The sequence below is a fragment of the Monodelphis domestica genome, chromosome 6 (assembly GCF_027887165.1).
Source record: "Monodelphis domestica isolate mMonDom1 chromosome 6, mMonDom1.pri, whole genome shotgun sequence".
Lineage (NCBI taxonomy): Eukaryota > Metazoa > Chordata > Mammalia > Didelphimorphia > Didelphidae > Monodelphis > Monodelphis domestica.
The window spans coordinates 289,388,038-289,402,529 of record NC_077232.1 but is presented as its reverse complement, the minus strand read 5'-3'; the positions used below and the strand labels follow the sequence as shown (position 1 = coordinate 289,402,529).

Sequence of the window (14,492 nt, the reverse complement as noted above, 5' to 3'; positions counted from 1 at the left end):
GAGTTCAGTGGAAGGGCAGAGCAAATCCTGTGACCGGATAACCACAACAACATTCCAAGAAAGAAAGATTCTCTCTCACATGGGAAAGAATTTGAATAAGAGGAAATATCATCCCTTGTGACTGGCCTTGGAGAGGTAAATCATCATTTTTATTAGTACTCTTTAGGTTTCTATGGAACTCCACTGTTCTCATTCTCTGATGTCCTCTCTCTAGTTGTCACACAATATGGCAGAACCGTTACAGCCTCTTTGTACCAGCTGATTAATTGTCCAAGTCAGAAGAAGGGAGATAACTATTACCTGAATTATATTTGCATGTTTTGGCCTCACATCAGGTCCATCAGGAACTGAATGAGTGCTGGCCTCAGTGCTTTCTGATAGTTGGAAATGTCCATCAGCAAATCTGGTTTGATTCCCACCACTACTCTGTCTTCTGTATTGAAGGAGTTTTTTAGTAGTAACTGAGGGGTTCAATCTTGAAGTATAGAGAGAGAGAGAAAGAGTGGAGACCTCCCTTCTCAAAGCAGTGTGATGTTCAGGAGAGACAGCTGATGTTTAAGGTTGACTCAGAGAGAAGAGAGGGGGTTTGAAGATTTTCCCTCTTCTGCCTTCTCTCCTTAGCTAAGGCTACTCTCCCATATTCTTCTGTCCCTCTTGTCTACCCTCCACTACTCGAGACCCCTTGATCTGTTCAATCACACTTGATTCACAGCTTGGGGAAAAAATAACTATTTTAATGTCAGCTCAATCAGGGTAATACAAAGGAATAACTAGCAGGGAAAGAATGGGAGAGGAAAGTGGGGAAAAGGGGATCTCTGTCTCCATCTAAACCCTTTCCCCTCCCTCCTTCATTTTGAGGGGAACTCAGGCATTGGCAACCCTGACCTGAGTTTCCCTGAGAGAAAGTCAGGTTGACTCACCCTGGGTTTGACCCCTTGGCCACAGTTCAGACTCAGGACAAACAGGATCCGAAGTAAAGTCAGACAGATTTAAAATGTTTCTTCTTCAATAGTCTTTTCAATTGGGAATTGTTGAGGGGGGGGGGGAATTTCCAGTCACAGACAGGAAAAAGTGAGTAACCCTCAGGAGAAAGTCCTTTTCAACCTTCTCTCTTCCGCTTCTCCTGACTGAGAGCCCATCTCCTCTATCAACTAGAGTCTTCTGCTCCTCCAGATTCCCATCAGCTGGGGCCCCATCCCCGTTGAGGTGATCAGTTCCACACAATCTTCAGCCTGGCACTTTTCTTATGTGTCAGTCTCTGTCACACTTCCATGACTTGGAAGCTCTCTGGATCTTCATCAAACATCAGGCATCATGATAAAAAAAAAAAAAAAGATGGGGATAAGATCCTTTATAGGCAACAAGGCATAGTACAGTGAATAAAACACTATATTTGGAGTCAGGAAAACCCACTTCTCTAAGTTCAAATTAAGCCTCTGACACTAGCTGTGTGATTCTGGGTAAATCCTTATCTGTAAAAGAAGCTGGAGAAGGAAATTGCAAACTCTAAGATCTTTGCCAAGAAAACTCTAAATGGGGTCACACAATTGAAATGACTGAACAACAACAATAGTAAGCAGTTATATCCACCCAGGCAATCAATTATTCATAGAACACTGAATTTAAAGGACTCATAATAATAGGATAGCAACTTATCCCAGGACTATTTCTATCTGGACACCATCAAAAAAGATGAAGAAGATGGTATGATACTAATAGTGATAGCTAACATTTATGGAGTACTTCAAGATTTATAAAGTACTTTATATACACTCATTTGAGTCATATAATAATCCTTTGAGGTAGATATAATAGCTCTTATTAGAGCCATTTTGCAGATGAAGAAATAGCTGCAGAGAGGTGAAACGATTTAAACTATGGTTACACAGATAGGAAGCATTTACTAGATATACACCCTAGGCTTCTTGAGTAGAACCCCAATTCTACCCTTTAACCATTATGCCCCACATTGTACCCTAAGAGTCAAGGCAACTTGTTAAGGGAGTAAATAGCTTACTTTGACTGATCAAAACATTAGGTTCCAGAAGGTTAGCAGCATAAGGTGTCTAGAGCAGACCATAATACCTGAGCCATAGACACCCTGTCATGAAGCACTAGGGAACGATGCCAAAAGGCTGATGATCACATACATATTCTTTTATTCTAACTTGGGTAGTTAAAAGGATATCTGCATGTCCCTTATGTTGCTATTACTACCTATCATGAGTAATCTAGCCACACCCTGTGACTGTATGTGACCTCTGGATTTTTTTTAAAATTAAGGCACTGATGTAATCTGACAGCTCTTTGTTCTCCCATCATCCCTATCATGTGATGGTTTAAGCATTAATTGACTTCCAATGTCAAATTTACACTCATCCTTTTAGTAAGAAAGTGACTTATATAATCTTCTTCTAGAACCTGAGTCTTCTAGTTCTTCTAGTTAGGAAATAAAACCAGTTTCAGAAAAGAAAAGTATCTAACTGTTAGTATGGGGACAAAAGGGAAACATAACAGACCAGATTTTAATCCCATATTCCTGTCGATTCTTAGATCAGGCAATTTCTTGTATTTATTTGAAATATACAATAAATAATATTTAATTATTAAATTATATTTGGATCAGGCATTTTTTATTTAAAACATTCAATATTGTATTTTATGACATATTTAGATTAGATGGTTTTTTATATTTATTTAAGTATTTAATATTTTGGTTAAATATATCATGTTTATATCATATTACATTTAATTAAATATTTTAAATAAAATGTCTGATCTAGGAAATCATCTTAGTAGGATAAGCTGAAGATAATAAAAGAGAAGCAGTATAATATGGCGGCTAGAAATATGTGCTGGAAACAAGAAAGAGGAAGGTTCAAATACGACTACTATCTGTGTGATCCTTGTTTAATTTCTCAGTTCTCTAGGCCACTATCTTTTTTATATATTTATTTTTTATTTAGTCAAACATTATTCCTTGGTTACAAGAAACATTCTATCCCTCCCTCCCCTTCCCCAACCCTTCCTGTAGCCAACCTGCAATTACACTGGGTATTACATGTGACCTTGATCAGAAATTTTTCCATGTTTTTGATGTTGTCACTAGGATGTTCATTTAGGGTCTATATGCCCAATCCTATCCCTCTCGACACATGTAATCAAGCAGTTGTTTTTCTTCAGTGTTTCTACTCCCACACTTTTCCCCCTAAATGTGAATATTTTTCCACTCAATGTGAATATGTGTATTCTTTCTCATAGATCCCTTCGAGTTGTTCAGGATCACTGCATTACCACTAATGGCAAAGTTCATTACATTCAATTTTAACACAGTGTATCTGTCTCTGGGTACAATGTTCTCCTGGTCCTGCTCCTTTCATTATGAATCAATTACTGGAGGTCGTTCCAGTTCACATGGAATTCCTCCAGTTTATTATTCCTTTAAGAACAATAGTATTCCATCACCAACATATACCACAATTTGTTCAGCCATTACTCAATTGAAGAGCATCCCCTCATTTTCCAATTTTTGCCACCACAAAGAACACAGTTATGAATATTCTTGTACATATCTTTTTCCTTATTATCTCTTTGGGGTACAAACCCAGCAATGGTATGGCTGGATCAAAGGGCAGACAGTCTTTTAGTGTCTTTCCAGCATAGTTCAAAATTGCCCTCCAGAATGGTTGGATCAATTCACAATTCAACCAGCAATGCATTAATGTCCCAACTTTGCCACATCCCCTCCAGCATTCATTACTTTCCTTTGTTGTCATGTTAGCCAATCTGCTAGGTGTGAGGTGACACCTCAGAGTTGTTTTGGTTTGCATCTCTCTGATTATAAGAGATTTAGAACACTTTTTCATGGGCTTATAAATAATTTTTATTTCTTTTACCGAAAATTGCCTATTCATGTTCCTTGCCCATTTATCAATTGGAGAATGGCTTGATTTTTTGTACAATTGATTTAGCTATTTATAAATCTGAGTAATTAAACCTTTGTCAGAGGTTTTTGTAATGAAGATTGTTTCCCAATTTGTTACTTTCCTTCTAATTTTGTTTGCATTGGTTTTGTGTGTACAAAAACATTTTAATTTGATGTAATCAAAATTATTGATTTTACATTTTGTGATTTTTTTTCTAGCTCTTGCTTGGTTTTAAAGTATTTCCTTTCCCAAAGATCTGACAAGGGTACTATTCTGTGGTCTCCTAATTTGCTTATAGTTTTCTTCTTTATATTCAGGTCATTCACCCATTCTGAGTTTATCTTGATATAGGGTGTGAGATGTTGATCCAAACCTAATCTCTCCCATACTGTCTTCCAATTTTCCCAGCAGTTTTCCTCAAATATTGGGTTTTGGTCCCCAAAACTGGGATCTTTGGGCATATCATAGACTGCCTTGCTGAGGTCATTTACCACAAGTCTATTCCATTGATCCTTCTTTCTGTTTCTTAGTCAGTACCAAATTGTTTTGATGACCTCTGCTTTATAGTATAGTTTGAGATCTGGGACTGCAAGTCCTCCTCCCTTTGCATTTTTTTTTCATGATTTCTCTGGATATCCCTGATCTTTTGTTTTTCCAAATGAACTTTATGTTTTTTTTTTTTAACCCTTACCTTCCGTCTTGGAGTCAATACATAGTATCGGCTCTAAGGCAGAAGAGTGGTAAGGCCTAGGCAATGGGGGTCAAGTGACTTGCCCAGGGTCACAGAGCTGGTAAGTGTCTGAGGCCAGATTTGAACCTAGGACCTCCCGTCTCTAGGGCTAGCTCTCAATCCACTGAGCTACCCAGCTGCCCCCGAACTTTGTTATGTTTTTTTCTAATTCAGTAAAAAAGTTTTTTGGTAGTTCAATGGGTATGGCACTAAATAAGTAAATTAATTTCGATAATAAAAATGTCATTTTTATTATGTTAGCTCATCCTACCCATGAACAATCAATTTTTCTCCAATTTCCTTTACAAATACTTGGAAATCTTCTATTTTGTTGAATGCCCATACATTCCCCTGGAAGTTTATAATCAGTTTTGATGGTTAGGTGATCCTTGGTTGAAGACCCACTTCTCTTACCTTTCTGAATATCATATTCCAAGCCTTGCAGTACTTTTGCATGGAAACTGCCAGATCTTGTGTAATCCTGATTGGTGCTCCTAGATATCTAATTGTCTCTTTTTGTCTTCTTGTAAAAATTTCTCCTTAGCTTGGAAGCTCTTGAATTTGGCAATTACATTCCTGAGAATTGTCTTTTGAGGATTTAGTGTAGACAGTGTTCTATTTACTCTTTCAATGTCTATTTTGACCCCTTGTTCAAGAACATCAGGGCAGTTTTCTTGTATAATTTCTTGTAGTATGATGTCAAGATTTCTGTTTATTTCTGGGTTTTCAGGTAGACCAATGATTCTCAAATTGTCACTCCTTGCTCTGTTTTCTTGATCTGTCATCTTTTCAGTGTGATATTTTATGTTTTCTTCTATTTTGTCAGTCTTTTGATTTTCCTTCATTTATTCTTGCTGTTTTGCAAGATCATTGGTTTCTAATTGCCCAATTCTGGTCCTTAAGGCCTGGTTTTCTGTTATAATCTTTTGGTTTTCTGCTTTAATCTTTTGATTTTATGCTATAATCTTTGGAATTTCCTTTTCAGTTTGGTCTATCCTGCTTTTTGTGGCTTCTAGCTGTTTCTCCAATTGGGAATTCTGGTCCTTTAAACTGTTATTTTCTTTTTGAACTATTTCCCACTTTTCTTGCCAGAAGACTTCCATCTTTTTAATAAGCTCCAATTTAAATTCTTCAAGAGCTTGTGGACAATTTCCATTTTTTGGAAGGTTTTGGTGCATTCATTTGAATTTCCTCTTCTATTTCCTCTGTAGCCTGGGTTTTTCCTCTGTAAAAATTTTCCAGGGTCCACCCCTTCTTCTTGTTTTTCTTGCTGGAGGGGGGTTGTTGTTCCTGGGCATGATTTGCCATCACTCTGGAGGTTTTTCCTTCCCTTTTTAGTCAGAAATCTGAGTGAGATGGGCAGGCTCTCTGTGTATCGAGTTAAGAACAAGGATTTTGCCTGAGGCAAGCTCTTGAATCTCCACAGCTTCTGCTGTTTGCTGCCCTTCTCTGTGTGCTATCTTCCTGTGAGTGCCCATGGTGTGCGCTCTTCATCCTGCTGGGGTTTCAGGTCTTGCTGCTTTCAGGGATAAGTCTTTGGTGGTCATAGTCAGCTGCCAAGGATCCAGTGGTGTCCCTTGCTTGCTCCAGAGGTTCCCCTCACTCACTCCAGAGGTGACCCTTGCTCATTCACTGCTTCTAGCACAAGCTGGCTCTGACTCTGGCTCTGTAGGTAGGGTGTGGGGAGGATAGATCAGTTCATATTTTGGTGGGGGCTTTTTCACCCCCTTATAATTTGGCAATGCACAAATCCCATGTACCTTCAATGCTTCACCGTACTGTAGAGTCCCTTCATTCTCATGAATTTGGGTTTTTTGGTCTTTTAAGGTAGTCTATATCAGTAGGTGCTGAGGAGAGGAAGAGTCTTGCGTCTAGACTGCAACCATGTTTACCTGGTAGTCCACTCATCCAAACATTCTTGAGGACAATTTGGAACTGTATCCAAAGGACTATAAAACTGCATATCCTTTAATCCAGTAATACTACTACTAGGTCTCTATCCCAAATAAATCTAAAAAAAGGGAGAAGGATCTACTTCTACAAAAAATATTTATAGCAACCCTTTTTGTGGTGGCAAAAGATTGGAAATTAAGGATGTGGCCCTCAATTGGGGAGTAGCTGAACAAATTGTGGTATGTTTTGGAGCATTTTCTTGTATATCATCTTCTATCTCCTCTGTATTTTGTATTTTGGCTCCATAGAATGTGTCCAAAGTCGCCCCTTTCTTCTTATTTTTCTTGGTATTTTGGGGCTTCTGTGCTTCTGTGGAGTTTGCCATCTCTGAATGTGGAGGATTAGCTTTTCTTATCTCTGTCTGGTGTTCAGAGGCTTTAGTCCTGGGCAGATTGTTGGTTCTATGAGGTTTCCCTGGGTTAAATTGAGTATGCCTCACTGGAACTGGAGTGGAAGGGTTGGACCAGGGGGCCACACTCTCCCCCGGCTCTCTGGGTCGGGTTGCTTTCTGGAAGTTGCCTTCAGAATAGCTGGCAGTGAGGCTGTTTCGTCGGCCTGCAGGGGGATGGGCTTGTCTTGCCCGCCCTGAGGGTTGCTGTTGTTTCAGACAACCCTGCTCTCTGCAGGGGGAGCTCCGAGGGCAGTGACTTTCACTGGGACTCAGATAGAAGGCCCTGAGGGTTGTTGTTGTTTCAGACTACCCTGCTCTCTGAGCGGGGCGGGGCTGCGGCTTCCCGGAGCCTTGGACTCTGCGCTCCTACCCCTTAGGTCCGAGTGATCTCGGGTTCTGGCTTTTGAGGGGGGCCGTACCTTCTGATCCAGGTCCAGGTCCAGGAGGAGGATTCCCAGGGTCTATGCTGTTGATCGTCTTGAATTTCGGCGCCTTAGGAGCTTATAGTTTGAGATCGGTCGGGAAGGGTTTTCCGGAGATCTCAACTTTAGCTTTCTCTAAGCCGCCATCTTGACCGGACCAAATTGTGGTATGTAACAGTGATGGAATACTATTGTGGAAGGAACGCTGAAGAGGATGCAGAGTGAAATAAGCAGAACCAAGAAAATATTATACTCAGTAACAACAGTATTTTGGATTGTGAAACTGTGAAAGACTTAAGTTATTCTCAAGAATACAGTATAATATAATGGGGAAAGGGGAGAATGGAAATGGAGCCTCTTCCTTTTAAAGCAGGGGACAGAGTGAGTGTTGTTTAGCCAGAGGAGAGAAAGAGGATGGATTTTGTCTTTTCCTCCTCAGCACTCTCTGACTAGACTCCCTCACTATGGCTGCCTTCAATTCCTACTGGCAGGCTCTCTGTGATCTTTGTTGGTAGAGGCTTCAGGTGGTAAGTCTCTTTCTTCTGGGAGAGAGAAACCCTTTCTCCTCCCCCCTCAATTCAGGCTGTCTTCTAATAAAGCTGAAGTCAGTTCTGGGTTCTAATGACTGAGTTTATTCAAGGGAAGCAGGAAAGGGACAGGGTTGATAAATGGTAAGGATTGAGATTTAGGAGGGAAAGAGGGAGAGGGTATCCCTATCTAATTAACACCCTCCCCCCAAAGTTAGGTTGCTCAGGTCTGATAACCTGAACCCTTAAGGGTTCAGAGTAGAGAAACCCGGGTTTCTTGGTTGGTATAGCAAGTGTCCCCAAGTTCAAGGTTCAAAAGGAATTGTAGAGATCTTCTTTGTGGACTGCTTGTCTTTAAAAGTCTTTGTCCTCTGACTGGGGTTCAGGAGGATCTGGGATCAGAAATTCTGGGAGAGAAAGATCACTGACTTTGAGATTCAGTCAGAGTCCTAAAAAAAAACCCTCTGCCCAGGTACTCTATGCCAGGAGTTCATTTCAGCTGCCTGGATCAGCTTTTCTCTTCCTCCAAGTTTCCAAGTTCCTTTTTGCCCATCGCCTCTTCCCTGCTTGCAGGATTCTTGTAGCTCTTCCAGGCTTATTGCCAAAGTTTCCAGATTTCTCTCCCTTGATGCAGAACAATTCTGAAGGACTTACAACAAAGAATGCTATCCACTCCCAGAGAAAGAACTGTTGTGGTTGAAATCCAGATCAAAGCATACTATTTTTACCTTACCTTATGTGAGTTTTTATTTTGGGATTTTGTTTTTATATGATTATTCTCTTACCACAGTGAGCAATATGGAAATAGGTTTTGCATGAAAATATATGTATAACCCAGATCAGGAGGGAAGGGAGGGAAGGAGGCATTTTGAATCTTATAACTTCAGAAAGCTTCTTGGAAAATTGTTATTTCATATAATTGGTAAAAAACATATATTTTTTTCAAAAAAAGGTGGTTCACTTAATAATATATGAAATGACCTTGTATTTAACCAGTAAGTGTGTATGTAAATTTTATATTTATACTATAGATAAATTTTTGCATTTTCTCCCTCCATTAGATTGAAACTCTTTATGAGTAGGAATCATTTAGTTCTTTGTTCTTGCATCTGCATCATCTAGTATAGTGCCTAGGAGATACTTAATAAATACATATTTAATAAAAGTAAAGTAAAATAAAATAAAATGGAAATGGGCAGGGCAGCTAGGTGGCTTAGTAGATAGAGAGTCAGGCCTGGAAGTATGAGATTCTGTGTTCATATATGACCTCTGGCACTTCCTTGTTGTGTGACCTTGGGCAAGATACTTAAGCCCAATTGTCTAAGCCTTGCCTCTCTTCTGCTTTGGAACTGATTCTTACAGGGATCCTTCATCTGTAGAGGGAATTACATTCCAGAGACTCCCAGGATAGGTGAAAATTTGCCAAGTAGCAGCATTATAATTATTTTATTATTTATATATATTTTAAGGCTTTATAAACCCTTTCCACTCTCCTATAAACCTTTTTCACAGTCTTATTAACATTTTCCACACTCTTAAATAAACACTGAACCAATCAGCACCCAGGATACAGAACACAGCACTGTGTTTGATCGCTTTTCATTCTGTCATTCTGTCAGTGCTGTGTACAACCTTACTTGGCAAACTTGTGTAAGCGCTAGTGGCGTACTGCATTTCCATTGTACTGTATGGTATTCATCTGAAAAATCCCACGATATAGCAAAAACTCTGTGATACAGAATTAGATTTTTTTTTAAACCCACAATACAGTAAAGCTGAGATAAGTGAACCCTGATATAGTGAGAGATGACTGTAGTATCAATTTTGAGATAATAATAAAATTAAAATGGGGATGGGGAAATGAACAGTAGCATGAAATAATATTTGTATGGCATTTCTTGGCTTTTATCTGATTAATGCTCATTGAAACGGATGATAAAGAGCAGCCATTTTCTTAGATGTCATTCCCCAAGTCCTTACTCTTTCTTGAACCTTATCCCAGCTTCCCATATCAAATCTGATTCTGAGACATATTGATTCTACCTTTATTACAGTTCTCTCATTTGTCTCCTTTATCTTCTGACACCCAAATTCAGACCCTTATCACCTCACACCTATACTATTGCCATAACCTGTTGTTTGGTTTCTCTGACTCAAATCACTTCCCACTATAGCTCATCCTCCACTCAGCTGTCAAATTGATCATCCTAAAGCACAAGTATTATATCAGACATATTCACCCAGACATAAACTCCAGTGCCTCCCTATCACCTCCAGAATTATAATGTATATATTAATTACATCTTATATGTCAAGAATATATTATATTTATATAATAAAGTCTTCTATTTGCCATTGAAAACTCTTCAAGCTTTGACCCTACCTTCTTTTCTAGTCTTTTCACACTCTGTACAGTCCCACATACTGTGTGATACAGTTACATTTGCCCTCTTTGCTTCCTTACACAGGACACTCCCATTTCTTCCCATACCTAGAAATCTCTGCCTCCCCATCTCCACCTACAGGCTTCCTTGGAGTTCTAGTTTGCCTCTCCTGAACTCCCTTAATTCTAGTGCCTCATCTCTGTGGATCATCTTTAGTGTTTCTTGTATGTAACTTGTTACACCTACTTGGTCTCACATTGTTTCTCCCAGTAGATTTCTGGAGACTAGAAACTGTTTTCCCCTTTCTTTGTACCTGATACACAGTAAATGTTGTCTTGACATTATGTTCTATTTTATTTTTCATTGATCTAAGTCATTATCACCACTTATGCCAGGGGTCTCGATGGCAAATGCGAAAGCATGTAGTAACATCAGCTGAGTTCATCAAATCATACATCAGACAAATGTTTATGTTTCAGTTATGAAAATTCAAATGGTTACATTTGGGATAAAAGTAGATTGCTAAAGAAAATAGTTTAAACATGGCTTGAAAGAGAGGCAGGCAGTGAGGCCCTTGTTATAATCTTTCATTTTGTTATTAATATAATTTATTGTTTATTATCTTTTCTAAGGTTTAACTATCTTTTTATTACTAAGTATAACATTAGGCCATACATGACCACACAGTCTTATTTTCTAACCTTGCTTACTTCACCCCAATTGTCCCTCATACCAACAGGTCAGTATACCCATAATGGCTAAAACTCAAACTTTCTGCACTAACGGTCATTGATCTGACCTGACACCTGAGAAAAGTGCTTCATAATAGACTAGCTGTGAAACACTAAATAGAGGTCATAATTGAGAGGGAAAGATTTTCAAAGATCTAGAACTAAAAGGGAACGTTAAAATCATATAATACAATTTCTTCATTTTCCTTTTTTTGTTCTTATCCAAAGTGAATCTTTACATTTAAGAGTATTTCTTGTAAATAACAAATAACAAAAAATGTTGAATTTTTCTTCCTAGTTTATTCTGCTATCTTCCTCTGTTTTATTACTAAGTTAATCTCACTCACAATTAGTATAATGTTTTTCATTCGATTTTATTTTCAGTTCCAGATTTTATTCCTTCCTCTCCATTCCTCTGCTCCCCTGCCCATTTAGAAGGTAGAAAATACAAAATTCATTACATTAATAAAGTTAACTCAGTTTAGCAGTCATTTTCACTCTTCTATTTATCATCATATCATGGATTTGGAGCTAAAGCTACTTTAGAGATTATCTCTTCCAATGCTCTCATTTTACAAAGTCAGAGAGTTTCAATATAATTTTTATAAGATCATACAACGACCAAGTTGAAAACTGGGATTCAGACTTATATTCAGTCTCTAAGGCCAATGTTTTTTCCCTCTATACATCAATCACTTTCTTTTTGCTTTCTAACGCCCTCTTCCTCCCAGAAACCTTTCTTAACTTTGAAAGAAGAAAGTTGTGAGGTTAATGTAGTCTTCAATAAAATTTTACTTTCACAAGTGATAATTATACAGTTTTAATTGCTTTTCCTTACAATAATACACTCTTTTTTTAAAAACTGGAAACAAAAGTTTCTTTTTTTATTAATAATAAATTAGCTTATAAAAAGGATTTTATTACTAGGAAAGGAGAGTATTTGGGGATTTGTTAGAAGTCATTTGTTATGAAAGAAGTATTACTGTAAAAATTAGAAGGAAATGTGGACAGGAGGCAAAGTTTCAGACAATTTCTGCTCAGTTTTGTCCAAAATCAGTGTATGAATGGAATGTTAAATGTAGTTATGTTCTGGGTCTCTATAAACACGTCAGAGCAATTTAGTTAATATGTATTATTTTTATTCCATTAGGTTGAGATCAATTGAAGTAATATGTCTTAAGCTATATCCTATATAGCAAGGTGCCCTCAAGAAGCATACATTCTCTAAGGAGAGACAACATAGGTATATAAAAATACGTACACAAGAAAAACAAGGTAATTTGATGGGAGGAGATACTAGTAGCCTTGGGGATCAGGAAAGGCTTCATTCTGACTAGTAGTATTTGAGTTGAGTCCTGAAAGAAAATAGGAATTCTAAGAAAGTGGAGATGAGAAGGGAGCACATTCCAGGTACTGGGGATAGAACATACCATGGCATAGAAACAAGAGAGATTTCAGGTGAGAGGTGAGGGGATACTGAATTAGGATGACTATTTAAATTGAAAGGAGACACATATGGAGATACTGTAGAGGTAGAAATAATCAGATTTGGAAACTGATTGGATGTGTGGGGTGAGTATGTGAAGCAAATAGAATGAAGACAATAGAACCTGAACAAATGGGAAAATGGTGATGCTGAGTAGAAGAACACAGGGAATTTTGGAGCCCTGGGATTGGGTGGAAGAGCTCTAGCATCATTAACCAGTCAGTTGCAAGGAAAAGGTACTACTATACCTAATTGAATATAATTGTGAGCAGTTAGTCTTGTATAGTTAAATGACCCATTTCCGAAGTGATCTGCTTGCACAGAATACTGAAATTCTAGTGCATCTATCCTGTCTCCATTTCCACTCCCTCTATCCCTTATCTCTTTGGAATCCAGTTCTTATTGCATTATGAGCACTCTAAATGATTGGAATATTATGGGGAAGGTGTGAGAAAGAAATTACTACACCAGAGAGACAATGAGGAACTAACTATGGTCCTATATTAAAACATTCTGCTGTCTCTCTGTCTGCCTCTCTTGCCTCTCTCTGTCTCTCTGTCTCTCCCCACACCCTTCCCCACCTCTTCTCAACACAAAGAGGGGCTTCTTGCAAAAGACATATGTGTATAATATATTGAAGTTCTCTTTTTTGATGGATTAAAAAAAAAACTTTTACCTTCCATCTTAGAATCAATACTAAGTATGGATTCCAAGACCGAAGAGCAGTAAGGGCTAGGCAACTGGGGTAAAGTGACTTGCCCAGAGTCACACAGCTAGGAAGCCTAAGCCCAAATTTTGATCCAGAACCTCTCATCTCTAGTACTGACTCTCTCTCCACTGAGCCACCAAACTGTCCCTCTGATGGATGTTTATTTTTTTTATTATTAACATGGAATATGATCTGAATAATGTGTCACAATAACAAATGTTCTGTTTCTTTTATCAGAAGTTAAGAAGAAAGCTAAGTTTATCACTCCAGTGCCAGGCGGTGTGGGGCCTATGACTGTGGCAATGCTTCTGAGGAATACCCTTCTGGCAGCCAAGAAGATAATTTACTAGAAAACTCTTGATATATGGAACTAAAATAAGACTAATGTCCTGTGGCTTATTTATCATTCAAGAGTCAAAACTTCTATATTTTACTACAAAGCTATTTATTTCTACATTATATTTATTTTTCATGTCTGGAATAATTCTCAAACAGGCAGCTCACAAAATTTTGTGAATTCTCTACTAAGGATTATTGTTTTCATTTTCATTTAATAAACAAACAAAAGCAGCAATTGCTCTTTCCTTGTGGATAACGCTGATTGATTAAAAAGATTAAGTTACAGAATGCTGAAATAATAAAGGACATATAGTCAGATGACAAGTTTCTGAGAATATTCACAACAATGTCCTTAAAGGAATCTTGGAGGATTTCACCATGTTGATGGGAGACATCCAGAGGCTATCATTTAAGGGAGGGCTTTACTCTTCTGAATCAGATGCTTTCTTTTGTACCCAATTGTCAACACAATAGGATCTTGTTTTCTCTCTGTTGTGTAACTAACAAGATGTAGTCTCCTTTGGAATATCATTCATGAAAGCCTGACTGTTCCCTTCTCATGCCTCCATCAGAGATGCTGTCAAAATGTGTGTAGTGAATTAAAGATTTTGTAGAAATAGAACAAAGGGAATATGAGTCAGTTATTATCAATTTTTCTTGATCACTACTTTTTTGGAAGGTGAAAAATAATGACTATCATTTCCTACCAAGTATTTCATGCCGTTTTGCATTTCAAATATTGTGAGAATTGGGCCCTCCACACTTTCAAAATTGTAACTCTGGTAGCTTAACTTCTTCACCCCTCCTCTCCAAAAATCCAAACATGAAATGGGTTGTCTCATTGTTCATCCTCACTGGGAGTCTTTAAGTGACAGATTGATGATGTTGATCACC

The 14,492-nt window shown here is 38.1% G+C and overlaps 1 protein-coding gene across 2 annotated transcripts in view; it reads left to right on the top strand.

Annotated features, from left to right (window-relative positions):
* Positions 1–14,224, top strand: part of MTHFD2L (methylenetetrahydrofolate dehydrogenase (NADP+ dependent) 2 like) — a 121,856-nt gene extending 107,632 nt beyond the window's left edge. The window contains exons 8-9 of one of the 2 annotated variants that reach the window (XR_008913042.1): positions 12,215–12,339; positions 13,497–13,625. Coding sequence is in view for 1 of the 2 variants with exons in the window: in XM_007495670.3 (XP_007495732.2) it covers positions 13,497–13,609 (113 nt within the window). In the remaining variant the exon portion in view is untranslated. Of the gene's footprint in view, positions 1–12,214; positions 12,340–13,496 lie in introns of both variants that reach the window. The other variant, XM_007495670.3, reaches the window with a different exon arrangement.
* The last annotated feature ends 268 nt before the right edge of the window (positions 14,225–14,492 follow it).